Raw genomic sequence first — 17034 nt, 5'->3', positions numbered from 1 at the left:
ACCATTCTGTGAGCAGCTCTGCCATATTATACAACTGAGCCTTTAAAAAACAGCAACTTGATATTAAATCTTGGTTAGAGTATGTCATCTACTTCACCACACAAACATTTGTGGGCTGAGGCCCCTTTGACAGATGGCATGGGATATTACTTGGCTCCCAAAAGGAGGCAAAGTGACAGAATGCTACAATAGGGAACGCAAGATTGTTCACTCGCAGTTGTTTTAAAGTAGACTTTGGCCTCTATGTGCACTGCTGCGATACTGAAATGTTGGCACTATACAATGATTCACTCCTGACTCGCACTGCAGAAAACTCATTAGACCAATTTATATTTCTTTAGATGTGAAATAAATCTTTAGAACTAAGGATGAAGGAGGCATATACAAACAATAATAAAATGAAGTTTTATATTTAAAACAATACCTAGTATCTTATAAACTACTTTTCAAGGAATAGTTCATTTATAACTAATATATTTATTCTCAATTTCTATTGAAGGTGCAAAGTAAAATGCTTAGTATGCAATAATGATTTTATGACATTTAATTATAAATTCTGTATTACAGACTGATTCAATAATCATTTTTCAGGGAAAGCTATTGGACTGCAAAATTCTTTTCTGGGCAACAACTTCAAAGAAAAAAGACTTGCCTCAGGATGGACTGAAGACAGAACAGACTTCAGTAAATTGCAAATGTAAATTACTTTGGTTGCTAAGGGCCTTCATCCATTAAAAAAGCATTTTATATGTTAAGTTAAATATGCAGGATTTCGCCAATTCATACAGAAAACTTGAATAAAAAGTTATTTATATTTAGGCAAGTAGTAAGATATTCACATAACAATAAATGGTGGTCAGGATTCTTTCTGATATCTGAAATACTTTTTCTCTGAACTATTCAGGGGAATCTAGCATTTTACTAAAAATATGTGCATCACTGTGTCACACGAGTATTACAGAAAACTAATCTTAATAGTGAATGAGTTATTTACCAAATAACTCAGAGTGTCTTCTTTGCATTCACTTGTGTGAGGTTGTGCGTCCTGGTGTCAAGCTGCAGAACTGATTTAAAACACTCTTGCTTGGGGAGTGCACAACTGATTTCATGTGCTGTGACACTGCCCTAATGTATGTCAGGAGATGCACTTCCAACAATCTCAGGCTATGTCTACACTACAAGATAAATTCAAATGCATTAATATTGATTTTGTAATGCTGGATTTTATAAATTTGAATTTGATTATCCTCACCTCCTCACATGCACCTTACAAAGTCGACTTATGGCTCACTGAAGGGACAAACATGGACTGTTGCAGCAGTGCATTGTGGGAACATATCCCAAAGTTCCGTCATCCCCATAGCATTCTGAGTATTTTCACTGGTATTTGACATCATCTTCCCACTTTGCATTGTCCTCATTCGCCTCTCATGGTAAGCAAACATTTATTTTTCCTAATCAGAAGGAAGGAAAAGTAGAGCACCAACAAAGAGTGCCAAATGAACAGAAATCTCTTTCTTCCGTAACTGAATTGCTTTTTAAAACTCAAGTTGTAACTGAATTATCAAGGGTTTTATAAAAATTAGCAGGCGTGTCTCTTCTCAACTGGCCCTCCACTGACTGTCCCACCTCTCCTGTGATTTCATCCAATCCCTGAAAATAACACAGGGACAATGAAAATCTTGAAGAAAAAGTTGACAGTAAAGTTTTTGGAAAAAAAAAAAAAGAGTTGCTGAGAGGAAGGTATTTGGCTTCTCGGTCCACTGTACAGCTTCTGCGCACAGGCTGTTCTCAGCTGGCCCTCCGCCCACTCTTCCCTGCGTGAAGGGGTGGCAAAGTTAGAAGAAAGAGGATAGGCAAAGCTAGGAAATAAGATTTTTGTCCTCCCTCTGCACTATACAGAAATTGCCATCATGGGGGATGGGACTCGCCAAATTTCATTGCTAGTGTAGTGTGGTTTGATATTTAGGAGGTTGAATGGCGAGTTGACATCATCCTTGGAAATCTTTTTTGGCATCGGGGTGTGGGGTCTGTGGCTTGAGCGCCTCCTGAACTGTTCCCCCTGGGCAACAGTCAGGCCTTGCAATTCGTAGCCACCAGGGGAGACTTCTCAACCCCGGTGGCAGCTAGCCCCCTGGGTTCTTGTTGGGGCAGGTGGTGGGGGTTCAGTGGTGGGCCAGTTGAGGTAGTAGCCCCCCTGTTGGCAGAAAGGCCCTGAAAATCTCAGCCTTCTGGGGAGACCTCCCCCCCAGCAGCAGGTAGCCCCCACCAGGTCCTTGTTGGGATGTGAGGGGTTTCAGCGGGGGGGGGGGGGGTAGTTGCAGTCATCTCCCCCATGGCTGCAAGCCCCTGCAATTCATAGCTGCCAAGGGAGACTTCCCCCCTGTGGCACCCAGCCCCCAGGTCCTTCTTGGGGCGGGGATGTGTGTGTGGGTTCACTGGGGGCCAGTTAAAGTAGTGCACCCAGGAGGCTGTAAGCCCCACAATATCTTTCTGGCCCTTGGAGCCCTAACTGCACACAAGCCAGGACCAGGACATGGTGTTGCCTGGCAGCATGCTCAGCACCAAGCAGCAGGCACATCCTTTTATTGGGGGGCTGGGGCTAGCCACGTGCTGTGGTAGAGTGCGGGAAAGACCCTGACTGAGTGGCACCTGTGCTGAGGGGTGGGGGGTGTGCACAAATGTAAACAGCTGAGAAGAAGTTTCTCATTCTCTCATACAAGCACAACCCCACAACAGCCTTGCTGCCAAGTGCTGCGTCGGGGCAGCGGCTGGCACCAAGCAGCACAGAAAAAAATACCAAGTACTCAGCTGGCAGAGGTAGAGACAGAACAACAAACTCTCTGCTGGGGCTATTTGTAATCCGTAGCTGTGCTCACACTGCTGATAGCAAAGAAAGACAGACACTTTGCAGGCTGCCACAGAAACACAAGCCCACAGCCACAGGCTTCCTGGTCCCGATTTGAAATTCACGGTCTTCCTGTTACCTAACTCCTGTGCACCTGGAGAGCAGCGGCCAGAGCGGAGCGCTGAGGGACACTGTGGGTTACATACAGGACAGCTCTGGAGGCTATACATTTGGTTTTTAAGATGTGGTGCCTCCACACTGGCCTTTATTGGAACTTTTAAACTCAAACTTGATGCTACACCCAAGCAGGTTCCGACAATATTATAATCTCAATATTAGTGCTCCCTAAATAGAGCTAATGGTATTCACAGTGAAGACAGTCATGTGGTAATATCAAGTTAACTGCCTTAAATTCAAATTTATCTCGTGGTGTAGACGTAGCCTCAGTTTCTCTTCCCTAACCAGGGATTCCTGAGGTTCATACAAAACACTGAGACAGAGGGGGATGATGGACAGGTAGCATATGTCCACAGATGCTATTCTTGAAGAGGAACTGACAAATAACTTCTATTCTTTGAAGGCCTCCAGGCGTTTCTGCTTGTAGGAGATGTATTGCAATGTATCTGGTGGAGCGCTGCTTGCACTCTCCTGAACAAGGGCATTGCAGCACAATGCTAAAGCCAAGCTGCTGCTTTATATCTCTGACATTCAGAGGTGAAAATAACTTACATCTCTTACAGGTTACTGTTGCATTACCCCTCCCCTCTGGGGTGGGGTGCTCAGGGCAGGGGTTGGGGACCCAATAAGACAAGACCTGTAAGAAACGTAAGTGTGGGGTGGAGATTGGGGGTTTGGGTGTGAGGGGGACTCAGGGTAAGGGGTTGGGGAGCTCCAGAGTCAGGGCAGAGGGTGAAAGGAGGGGCTCAGGCTCAGGGTTTGGGATGTGTGAAGTGGTACATGCATCAGGCCCAGGGGAATAGGGTAACTCAGAGCAAGGGACTGGTGTGTGTAGGAGGGTATGGTGAGGGTAAGGGCACCCTGTAGAGATGGTGGGGAGCTTTAGCCCTCCTCCTCCCCTGGGTTCCTACCATTGCTGCTTGCTCCTTGCTCCTCCTCTTCCCGCAGGGAGTGAGAAGAAAGCACAGGGTGGGTCACTCACTCCTCTGCCCACACCCCCTGAGCAGACAGGCAGAGAAAAAGAGAAGGGGGAAGCAGGAAAGCTGTGTGCTTTCCTGATGCTCCCTGACAGTGACAGAAGGAAAGGAGAAAACAACAAACAGCTCTGGTAGGAATGTGAGGGGGTTGGGTGCCCAGCTCTCTGACCTCCCTAATAGTACCCTTGAGGTGGGGCTTAAGCAGTCCCAGATTGGTGTCAGGGAGACCCACTGCCAGCTCCTTTCACCTGCCTTCTGCTTAGCATGGCACCCTGCAGAAGAGCCCCAGGAGCCCACTGGAACTACACAGCCTCCTCCTGCAGCCGAGTACCACAGCCAGCTCTTACCAGAGCAGTCTAGGTGGGTGTACCAGCTTACCATTGCCTCTGCTGACACAGGAACCAGCATAAGGCTTGCCACTGATGCTGTGACAGTTCTTGGGGAGTGGATCTTGAAGCCACAGGACACTGGCTTCTTAGCTTAGATGTCGCCTTGTCCTAAACATTCTTCTAACACAATACGAAAGTTTCTGGTAAACACATTCTCTTTTGCATCTCTCCTCTTAGGCTAAACATCATCTGCTATTTTTTCCGAAGAGCTTGGGTCTTTTCTGGGCAAAAAGAAAGTACCTTCTTTACACCTAGGGTACAAAAATGCATTTCCCCTCTATGAGTGGGACGTGAAGAAGACCACGTGGAGGCAATACACTGCAACTGGTAAAAATATCAAACCATCTTCAGCAGGAACCTAGGATGAGGCCTTCATGGTGACTGTCGTTATGGGGAAAGAAGATGGGTTTGTCCTCAGCATAAGTATGACGAGAAAATATTTTTGATACACAAACCGTTAGGAAAGGTAAGTGCTGAAATGTAAGGTGTACAGTATGGGAGCTAATCTAGGATGGTAACCTATGTCGAGCCTGCAGCCTTTTGTCAACAGAAGTTTGCATTGGAAGATATCTTGCAACAAAACTGCTGTCGACAGTGTGTCCATATACCAAGGCACATCAAAAGAGAGATGTGCCCTCCCGACAGAGAGTGGCTAGACAGCCCAGCCCGTCTCTCAGCAAAACAGCCACCTGGAACAATGTCAGCCCTGGTTTCAGGTTACCAGTTCCTTCCGAGAGTCAATGTGGAGGTGCACTTCAAGAGACCACTCCAGACGGCTGTTCCCTGCCCCTGCTGCAGGCTTGCCTACCCCTGGCAAAAGACAACAATGAGCTCTGTGCATGCCCTGCATTTGCGGGTGACACGGTGGGTCTCTGGGTGACATACTGCCGGAGCTGCCCCTGGGATTGTGATGCCCTCACACAGACATGCTGCAGCTTGTGCTGAACTTTCTGGCAGCTACCTTCTTATTCCTCCACGAAGTTGACCCCAATATCATCCTTGGAACCATCATCCTGGCTGCAGGAGCTACACTGGCAAACACATGCCAAGGTGCACAGGCAGCTCTGGAGGCACCACACCAGATCAGACCGTTGGGGCACTGAGATATGACCAGCAGTGGCTCCAAACGCTCTGCATGAAGAAGATCATGTTCTTGGAGCTCTGTGCCTGGCTCGTGCCTGGCTCATGCCTGCCTTCTGGAGACGTTACCCTCAGCTGCAGCCTACCGTCCCCAGGGAGAAGTGGGTCACGATAGCCCTGTGGAAGCTCAACACCCCGACTGTTACAGGTTGGTGGGCAATCGGTTTGGCTTGGGGAAGTCCACCATTGGGGGCATGGAGGTAACTCACTCTCAGGCTGCAGTCCCTGCTGATGGGGTGGGGAGGAGGGACATCCTGCTGAAGCATGGCCCTCAGGAAGTGAGTTTGGGGGGATGTGAGTGGTGGAGGGGGGCAGGGGGAAGCCCCATCCCTGGGGGAGCGGAAGGGAGGGGGCGGGGGCTGCCCAGTGGCCCAGAACCCCCCTGGCAGCCCAGTACTACCTCCCTCATTCCCTGTCACGTGTGTTTGGTTGCCTCCCTCTGCAGGTCGTTAGAGCAGTCAGCTCTAACCTGCTGCAGAGGGTCATCCATCTGCGAAACCCTGACCAGGCTGTTGGCAGATTTGCCGCCCCGGGGTTCACAAACTGTGTCAGGACCATCATCCTGATCTGTGCCCTGAAATACTGCACAGCCAAGTTCATCAACAGAAAGGCTACTTCTCCATGGTGCTGCAGGCCCATCGTCAACCACTGTGGACAGTTCACGGACATTTACGTTGGGTGGTCAAGCAGAGTGCACATTCTGCAATTCCAGCTTGTGCCAGAAGCTAGACTCGGGCACACTGGTCCCCCTGCTGTGAGCTGGCTGTTGGGTATGTGGAGATGTCAGTCTGCATTGCAGGGGACCCGGCCTAGCCCCTCATGTTGTGGGTGGCTCTGGGGTCCTGCAGGGCTTCCGCCTCTGCACACAAGTCCAGCAAGGCCTGGATCTCTGCCTCACTTCAGGATGGGGCTTCTTGGAGCCTGGGGGGGCCACGGAGCTACTTGCCATGGGGTTCTCTGGGCTGCCTGCAGCTTTAAGAAGGCCTGGAGGCAGGAACCATAGAATGCGGATTGCTTTGGACAGCATGTCCACTGGGGCACCTGTGTGGCATCCTGGAGACCTCCTCTATCAATAGAAGGCCCCTGGGAACACCCACACCTGCTTTTTGTTGACAGATCTCTCTCAACAGAGGCATTCTTCCTTGTGGCGAGCAGGGTACAGCTGTCAACAAAACCCCTCCATTCTGTTAACTTGCTGTCTACAGAACATGCTTTGCAATCTCGACGCCCCCCAGGTTTTGCTGACAAAATAGCCCATTTTGTCGATAGAACCCTGCAGTCTAGAGACAGCCATAGAGATCACAGCTTAAGACAGAGTGAGCCCTTCACTACCTTCCCAGATAATAAACAGTTAACATTTTTGTTTATAGTATTTTAGGGTGGACTCATTCCTGATTTTTAACAGGAAGGCTTATGCTGGCTCCATTAGCAGGAAAATCTACTTTTATGCTGCAAGGTGGAGACCCTCCGAGTTGGAATGCAGGCTTTTCTTTCCTTCCACTGGGGCTATCGGTAATGTGTTTGCTCCATACATTGTAATCTTCCTCATGACTCTGAGTAGCAGGGGAATGGGCAGGAAGGTATGTCTGGTAGCTCTGGTCCAGCAGTACTGCACCTGTGAAAGACCATTTGGTCTTCTTGCACAGTACTCTTGGCATTTGGTGTTTGTTCAGCTATGAAGAAACCTATTACTGGGTTGGCTCCATCGTGCAATGACTAATGATACTAACACTAACCTGGCTCTACCAGAAGTATCTTGCTTGATGTATCTTATGACTGCATTAGTCTTTTCTACAGCCAGATCACATGGTTGTCTCACAGTCAACCTATGATCAACCAATACACACAGGCCTTTTGCCTCCTCTTTCACTTCTGATACACCCCCAACTTAGAGAAAAAGTTTTTGCTAGGGCCTAAATACATGACCTGGTACTTGCCTCTATTATATTTCAACTCCTTTGTATCACTTCAGTTTTCAAGGATATCCCGGTTGGCTTGTATAATATTCTGCTCCTCCTCTGCACTGGCAAACCCTTTCAACTTAGTGTCATCTACAAATTTTATTAGCACATGTCCACTTTTTGTGCCAAGGTCAGTAATTAAAATGTTAAGTAAGATTGGCCCCAAAACAGTTTCTTGAAGAATTCCATGGGTAACCTCCTTCCGGCCTAACAGTTCACCTTACAGGTATTTTGGAATAAGGGATCACTATTAATACTAAATTACCAGACACTACTGTATTTACAAGAAATTATTAAGCTAGAAAAAGGGAAGTTCCAGCATAAGGGCATGAGAGTATGTTGTGTCATTGCAGCATTTGGGAGAGCTGCTGCTGAGGGTGAGCTCTTTTTTGCATGACAATAGAAACAGCTTTTCAAGAGCTGCTCAGTCTCAGAGGTTCCGTATATTATAAGTAGGATTGCACAGAGACCATCAAAAAACAATCTTTGATTAAATATATTGCAATACAGAAGAAATATGGTTACTATGAAGACTTAAACATGCTCATGAGAAATAAAAAAAATGAATTTTTTCCACACATTCAGATTCATTCTCGTATATACTGAAAATAAAAAGCCTAATAAAAGAGAAAATGTCTTTTCTGCAGGTCTGTTGCCATTGGAGATCGAGTATCAGTACTACCTTTTCAACAGAGCTGCAGGGGACCTGTGGTAAAGAAATTGTATTATCTTTCCTCCACAGGAAAATGGTGTTGCTATATTTTAACTAATTGCACCTCCCGATTTGAATTCTACAGTAACAAACTGTATATTACACAACAGCATTCTACACTATGACATTAAGGAAAAATTCATTGTGGCTTACTGTTTCCAAATAGTACATGCAAATGTCCTCATAATACTTCAGCTGCTCTATGCTTATAAAATATACCTTAAAATTGAATTGCACATAGGTTTATAGCATCAGAGAGGTAGCTGTGTTAGTCTGTAGCTTCACAGAATCATAGAAGAGTAGGACTGGAAGGGACCTCGAGAGGCCATCGAGTCCAGCCCCCTGCCCTCATGGCAGGACCAAGCACTTTCTAGACCATCCCTGAAAGCCATCTATCTAACCTCTTCTTAAATATCTCCAGTGATGGAGATTCTACCACCTCCCTTGGCAATTCGTTCCAGTGTTTGATCACCCTGACAGTTAGGAACTTTTTCCTAATGTCCAACCTGAACCTCCCCTGCTGCAATTTCAGTCCATTGCCTCTTGTTCTATCCTCAGAGGCAAGGAAGAACAAGTTCCCTGCCTCTGCCTTATGACACCCTTTTAAATACCTGAAAACTGCTATCATGTCCCCCCTCCATCTTCTCTTTTCCAAACTAAACAAGCCCAATTCTTTCAGCCTTTCTTCATAGGTCATGTTCTCTAGACCTTTGATCATTCTCGTTGCTCTCCTCTGGACCCTCTCCAATTTCTCCACATCCTTCCTGAACTGCGGTGCCCACAACTAGACACAATACTCCAGCTGAGGCCTAACCAGCGCAGAGCAGAGCGGGAGAATGACTTCTCGTGTCTTGTTCACAACACACCTGTTGATGCATCCTAGAATCATGTTCACCTTTTTCACAACAGCATCACACTGTTGACTCATATTTAGCTTGTGGTCTACTATAACCCCCAGATCCCTTTCTGCTGTACTCATTCCTAGGCAGTCCTTTCCCATTCTGTATGTGAGACACTGATTGTTTCTTCCTAAGTGGAGCACTTTGCATTTGTCCTTATTAAACTTCATCCTGTTTACCTCAGACCATTTCTCCAGTTTATCCAGATCCTTTTGAATTATGACCCTATCCTCCAAAGAAGTTGCAACCCCTCCCAGCTTGGTATCATCTGCAAACTTAATAAGTGTACTTTCTATGTCAATATCTAAATCGTTAATGAAGATATTGAACAGAACCGGTCCTGAAACAGACCCCTGCGGAACCCCACTAGTTATACTTTTCCAGCCAGATTGAAAACCATTAATAACTACTCTCTGGGTACGGTTATCCAGCCAGTTGTTCACCCACCTTATAGTAGCCCCATCTAAGTTGTATTTGCACAGTTTATTGATAAGTATATTATGTGAGACCGTGTCAAATGCTTTACTGAAGTCTAGGTATACCACATCCACCGCTTCTCCCTTATCCACAAGACTTGTTATTCTATCAAAGAAAGCTATTAGATTGGTTTGACATGATCTGTTTTTAACAAAACCATGAGAACAACAAAAATTCTTGTGGCCCCTTATAGACTGACTGATATTTTGGAGCATAAGCTTTCGTGAGTAAAGACCCACTTCATCAGATGCATGAATGCATGAATGGGGGGTGGTTTCAGAGGGATATGTAAAGTGTGGGCTCCCAGTAAAAGGGAGGGCCAGAGCTGACAAGGTAGAAATGGCCCAGTATCAATAGTACTTATCAAAAGAGGAAAAGATAAGTCAGATCAGACAGGTCATCAACGTAATAATTGAAAAATGGACCTCAATGAATTTTTCTCAAGTGAAGTCCTTTTGGACCAAAAATAATTAAAAAAAATAAAAAAAAGGTATATTTGGGTCTACCAAAAAAAACATTAAGCCAATCAATACCCAATTCACTGAACTGATTTAATAAAATAAATACACTTAATCTGAAAAAAAAATTGCAATGTGTTCTGACATGTTTTAAATTAAAAGTTTACTTTTATATAAAATGAGTTCTCATTTTGAAACATACTTAGTTTTATTATTTTAATAAAAAGTAAACCTGAAAAAAGCCCAAATGTTTCATTTCTGGTGAACCAAACTATTTTTTTTGATCAGAAATCAATTCCCAACGCCTACCCCCAGCCTTTTGGTAAGGATCGCAAACGAAAAAATTTAATTATTCACATAGCTGTACTTAGAACAAAGTCTTAAAATGGAGGCACCAGGTTGGCTAAAATCCACCTGTAATTATTATAAAGACAGAGTACCCATCTGAAATTGCTAATGGTGGGCATTATGTTTGAATATGGTAGACAATAAAATGGGTGGGTTTTTAAAATTTGCATTACTTGCAAATACTAGTATCCTACTCATCCTTATAGCAGACTGACACGATACTAAATATAGTTTTACATGAGATATTCAATCATATGCATTTTAAAATTCCTTCTAATATAGATTAGATTTCATGACTTTCTCAGTAATCTGAGTTTATGGAGCTTTTAAAATGTGGTTTGTAGGGATTTTTCAAAGTATTACAGGGATTTTGAGATACTTTTCTCTTGTCTGGTACTTTGATCGTACAGAGAACTAAGCAAATAAGCGTGTGTGAGATACTACAGACATTTTAGAAAGTGATGACAGTAAATGTATCAGCAAAGTAGTTTGGGAAGGAAGGAAGGATTTTTTTTGTCACTTTTTTGAAGTGTTTTAAGAGATAGTTCCCATTATCCTCCTCTAGTCTAACAGTTGCCTGTGTGCATGCAGTGCCTGGAGGTCTCTGTCGTTGTATACTTGAATCTATTTTATGGTGTAAAGAGCTCTGAGTGTTTGGAAATTATTCTTGCTTCCTCTTTCTCTTTTTGTTGTATGACTATACACAGTAATTTGTAAAATGTGTTTTAAGTATTAAAACTTACTATCAAAACCTGAAATGCATATATGCAAGAAATACGTATGAAGTACAATACATGCAGTAGAAGATAAGCAACTGGGCATAATGTCTTCTGGAGTACTGTGTGCCAGCTCTGACTTTTGCGCTGATGCAAGCAATAAAAATCCAGTGATCTGGGCTCATCTATACAGTACGACAACATCATGCTACTATGACTGTGTAGGTCTTACTGACACAGTATAACTATAATAAATAAATGGACACACTGATCAGAGAAGTGTGTGATAACCTCAATACAACGCATTTACCGTTTTTGGCATTAAAATAAATGCCTCAATGACTGCTTCAGAGTGTACGAACTGCCTAAGGGGGAGGGGCAGACCAACTGCCTGAACAGAAGAGGGCTTTACCAATTTGTTATTAGCATCATCAAAAAGAAGAGAGAGAGAAGATTTGAAACACAGATCTAAGGAGAACCAGAAGAAATATTTTCCAGCCCAAAGGCCAGTTCATTTCTCAGAACTCCAAGCAGATGAAGATATGAAAGGGAAATGCGACTTGTTTGAGGAAGCAAACAGTGAAGTGGGCTCAAAGGCCTTCAGACAAACTTCAGTTGATATGTACTGAAATCTACCAGTATGGAATAGTGCGATGGGTTCCCTTTGATCACAATATGGATGAAATATCCACATGAACAAATATATACGAGCAGCTTGTCTAATACTAGTATGGATTTTAAGAATATGGGGCGATATTTTGTTACAGCACTACAATCCATGCGGCCAACATAAACAGGGCTGGTGTACAGCAAGGAAAGCCATGTAGGACAGTCCCCTCCACTCCCCCAGTATGGAGGCTCAGAGGTATGTGTTGACATCAGAAAAAACCACCAACCGACCCACCAACCAACCCCAATAACTTCTCCATCAGGGTGCCTATGGCACTCCATTGGGGAAAAATAAATGGAGAAATAAGGTAGTGGGGAAGAGGAGAGCTACCATACTTGGAATTAAAGAACAAATATGAGGCACAGATTAAAAAAAAAAAGAAAAATGAGAAATGACATTGAGTGAGGAACAGAGAAGGGAATGAAAGAAAACAAGGAGGAAGGGTAGATGGGGGAAGGTCGTTAAGATACAGACACAATTAAGAAAGGCAGAAAGTGCCTTAGGGCTTATCTACACTACCAGGGAATATCAATCTGCATACGATCAATCAATCTGGGGTTTAATTTCATGCGCCTAGTCTGGATGCACGAATCTGAGCTCTCAGGGGTCCCAGTTGACCCCTGTACTACTCGCAAGATGTAAGGAGTAAGTGAGGGTGAAGGAAGAAACTCTCCTGTTTACCTTCCCCTGTACCAACAGGCAAGTTAGCTGACCGTAACTTCCAGCTGAACATAGCTGGCGCAGCTAAAATTGCGTATCTGCAGTTGACTTTCTTGATCTAGTATAGAGGTAGCATTAGAGAAAGAAAAGGTGAAAGAAGGGGAAATTACTACCTGAAATGGATTGAATGAATAGAACGAGGACAAATCCTCAGCATCAACAGAAACAAATGACAGAAACAAACTAGCCTGCTAAACTTTCAGACACCAGAAGAAGAGCTGAAGTCTACACAAGCTGCAACAGAAAGTGACACAAATTTAAGCCACTATTTGGCGCTTGCTGAGAATTGAACAGAGGATGGAAACTGCACTGTGAACAATTCACCAGATGAAAGTGGTGCAAGTTCAAGAAAAACTTGTAGGTGGTCAAAAAATAAATTTGCATCCAAAGAGTTTCCAACTTCTCAGATCCACCCCGTTGTATTCTTCCTGTTGTTGAACAAAAATAATTGTATTTCATTTATTTGAGGGTGAGTCTGTTACCTTTAAGCTTGGAAAATACACAACTCCTGTCAATATAACAGATGCCTTTGAATGAACTGTTTATCTAGAAGGTACAAGATTTCGTGGTCATCCAGAATGCTAGAGCAAAAAGGCTCTTTACTGCTCTTAACTTTTCTGCACAGTTTTACATTTTGAGACACGATCTAGCCCTACGGTGTTATGTATTTTACAATTTCTGTGCAAAATGTAAACCTTTAAAAAGGAAAATACTTAGTAAATATAAATAACTATGCATTTTTATAAACAAGAGTGAGACGATCTAAGATTAAAACAATATCCAATACAATTTTTTAAACAATGCTGTAATTCTTAAAACTGCATGATCTGATACTTGGATATATGTTTTGACAATATTTTTACTTTTAGCTTCATAAATGCTGTACCTTCCAGAAGTATTCCTTAGTATGGCAAGAGCATCTGGGTAGCCATCCATATTGTAATCTCCAATATGAAGAGTAATTGGAATAGAAAGTTCAGTTGAGGATTGATTGCTTTTATATGGCACAAAACCCCAGAGTGTGTCCTTACTTCTGAAATCCTGCAACACTGGTATCCACTGAAAAAGCAACAATAATTGTGGTTAGAAGTGTGTATTTATCTGATGAAGTATCTAATGCTATTAAAACAGCTCAATTCCCATCTATTACAGTTCTGCTATCCTATAGCTCTTTACACCAAGAAAACTTAAAGCTCTTTGAACATTCCTGTGAGAGAGAGAATTAATATGTAAGGATAACTTCACCTGAATCCCATTCTGTGAGATGTTAAAGACCCCTCACAATATCCACCGAAGTCAAAGGGAATGGAAGAGAGTGAGCCCCTTTGACTCAGGACCTGAAAAGCACACAGCAGCACACTACACTAAATTTAGGCAGGAAAGTGAGGATTATTCTTTTTGCACCTATCATAAGCATTTGAAGGATTGTAAATATTTTGGAACAGGGTATATGACTTCTCTGTTATGGTCTGTATTGCATAAATGAAGTGTAATTGCTCTATCCGGTACGAAGTCAAGTCACCATGGTTAACAACCATACCTTAGTGAAAAGTTCCATGGGATTTTTAATGTCCAAGAATCATTTTACACTTCATTTGAAAGAGCGCTTCCAGCAGAGCAGAGTAACACCTCACTAATGAAGCAAATGGGTGTTTCTTAAAGGTCTCTCATCCTGTCTTTTCTAATTTGTTGAGTCCTAAGGAGATGAATGCACAACAGCTGCAGACCATAAATTAGATTGTTGCTCTTAAAATGTAAAGCCAGAACCTTCACAACTTTTTACAACATGCCAGAAATGCAAAGAGCCTGGTCTTATACATTAAAAATTCCCATGATACTGGGGAATCCCAGGAACTGTATAGCTTGCACAGTATAACAGACTCAACATGCTGTTTGCTTGTATGGGAAATGTGGCTGAAAGAAGGAAGGGAACAAGAGTTTTCTGTTGCATGCCAGTTATCCCTGGATGCTGAAATGATCCCAGGGGGCTGTAGTCAGACACACATTTCAGCAGTCCTGAAGTTATTCAAATTTGCAATGGAGACAAAGGAGTTCTGAGACTGGAACAAAAAATAGAAAGGGACAGATGTCTTGTCACCAGCACAGCTAAGTACAGACCAAGGATTAGACTTTAGATTTTGTTCTTTTGTTATTGTTTCTGAATAGAAAATGTTTGCACAGACTACTATGATGCTATACTAAAATATTTATGATTGCTATATAGAAAGCTGAAAGAATAAAATGGAAATCAATAAACAGATTCCTCTGTTTTGTTTTTCAAAACCTGTTTCGCTTCCATATCCCATTTTGTTTTGATAAACAAATCTTTGCTTATTGTAAGCAGCTACACTTTTTGAAGCATCTAGGACAATGAATCTGAAAATGAGAAACAAACTATGTTAATCTTAAGGGAATTACATGTGTATACCAAGGGAATAACAGAATTTATACTCGTAACACCTCATTGAAAAGAAACAATGAGGAGGAAATATGAATTACTCTGTTTTAACCCACCAAGGAATATTACTTTAAAAACAGTAGGTTTGTAACTGCAGGCTCTACTTCTGCTGGGTGCATATATTCTGAATTACAGAACACAAAAACTGCAAATACTTTTATGCAAGTCAATACAATGAGCCTACTGCTTTCTTCTGCAAAAAGCTGACACAGCAGATTATTATTAGTGTCATTATTTGCTATTGTTAGCAGAAAACAGGCTAAGCATTTTTAGCAATTTATATTATTCTTGTAAGAATGATGCCCAGATTGATGGATGTAATGAGGCCATTACAATGTTACTGAAAAATCTTACAACTGATTTCCATTCAAAATGTAGGAAAAAAACCCAGTAGCCCTCAAAAAGAAATAAGTATGCCTTAAAAAACAAAACAAAAAATCTAATGAGGCAGATAAAAAAGAGACTTATTTCTTCAATTCCTTTGTTAATTTCCACCATATGGCATCATTGGCACCATATTGTCCTAAAACTACACACACACATTTTCAGTCCATCTTATACAATGTATTTACATTTAACGTTTTAAAAATTTAATTCATTCTAGACAGTGCACAAAATTTAACTCTCAATGTCAGAGTACATATATTTTAAACAAGCAAACAAAACACTGGTTTATTCCAAGAAATAAAAAGAATTTCCTTATAAACGATAAGTTTTCCTATGTACTATCACAGTGGTAAAATGTATATGCTCTGACACTGATCTGAATAGAAAAATCTGAAAACAATAAAGATGTTGACATTTTTTGTTATCTTTTTTCATGACCTCTTTATGGAATTAAAAAATAAAATAGCCTGTGGTAGAAATTTAAAAGGTGTTTTTGTGACTTTAAAGCTGAGCTAGCTAACACACGGGATTTCCAGTTTGTCAGAAAGTTCAGCTTGCTTGATTGTACTGATTTGGAACACAAATACTACCCCCCACACCCCATCCCCCAGCTGGAATCTCTCCAAAAATTATTTTGGAAACAGTGTTTCTGGAACAAACTATGTCTCATGGGCTAGGAGCTGATACCTGAAATTGATGTCAGTTTCATCACTGCTATTGGCTACCCAGGAAAGCAACAGAGGGAGCCAGATGGTGAAGAAGACTGGAAGCCTTGGTTCCCTGGCCCTGGAAACTGGTCTCAAAACCTCCAGCTTCCCATCTCCACGGACTCAGAGTCCCTCAAGTTGCTGCTGGACTCTCTACTTCCAGGCAACACAAAGAAAGGCATCTAGGTTCTGAGAGCCAGGTTTCCTGGGATTTCTGGCATTATCAGCATCCCGCTAATCAGAAGTCCTGGCATTGGGGAGGAGGGTCAGGAGGAACTAAACCACAACTGCAGACAATAAAGGCCAGGGCCTGTGACTCCTAAGCAGCTCACATGACAAGGCATGCCCCTGTTGAGCTGCCAAGGAACCACGAGGGTTTCCAATCAGAACGTGACCTGTGATTCAGTTTATAGAACGCAACTGGCTTCTGCAAGAAATTTCAGGTTCAACAAATGCGTATTTTCCAAGATGCTCTTCTTTAACACCTAAATCCCATTTTCAAAAGTGACTTAGGATCCAAATCCCATTTACTTTCAATAAGACTTGGTCATCCCTTCTCAAAAAGACTACTGCAGAATTGAAAGAGATCTATCACTAAAAAACACTCATCTTTGATTAAAAGCCATTGTTCAGATGCGTAAATGATGCAAAAACGTGGAAAATTTAGCCCCAAATATTTGCAACTTGTGATAAAGGTAAAATTTGACATATTCTACAGATTACTTAAACAGATACTTCTCTTTTCTATGAGCTCTATGCTAAGTAACAGTTTACACTAAAATTCATTTACTCAATGGGTACAGGAGATTACTGATTTGATTAATTCATCACGAATTTTCCAATTTTTCAACCCCAAACTGGCCTCTAAATACCACCTATGCTACCACACTGCTCTGTTCAGAGATCATTCTGGGTTGGTGCCATGGCACTGGAAAATCAAGTGCTACCTCTGGCCAAGGCTGAAAGCATTAGATAAGAACTGACTAACTC

At 42.6% G+C, this 17034-nt stretch overlaps 1 protein-coding gene across 1 annotated transcript in view; it reads right to left on the bottom strand.

Annotated features, from left to right (window-relative positions):
• The window catches only part of ITFG1 (integrin alpha FG-GAP repeat containing 1), a 210057-nt gene that overhangs the window by 84367 nt on the left and 108656 nt on the right, over positions 1-17034 (bottom strand). The window contains exon 10 of the mRNA XM_075009108.1: positions 13379-13551. Within this exon, the coding sequence (XP_074865209.1) occupies positions 13379-13551 (173 nt within the window). The remainder of the gene's footprint in view (positions 1-13378; positions 13552-17034) is intronic.

Source organism: Carettochelys insculpta, chromosome 14 (assembly GCF_033958435.1).
Source record: "Carettochelys insculpta isolate YL-2023 chromosome 14, ASM3395843v1, whole genome shotgun sequence".
Classification (NCBI taxonomy): domain Eukaryota; kingdom Metazoa; phylum Chordata; order Testudines; family Carettochelyidae; genus Carettochelys; species Carettochelys insculpta.
The sequence above is the reverse complement of the archived record's forward strand: the minus strand, read 5'-3'. Positions and strand labels throughout refer to the sequence as shown.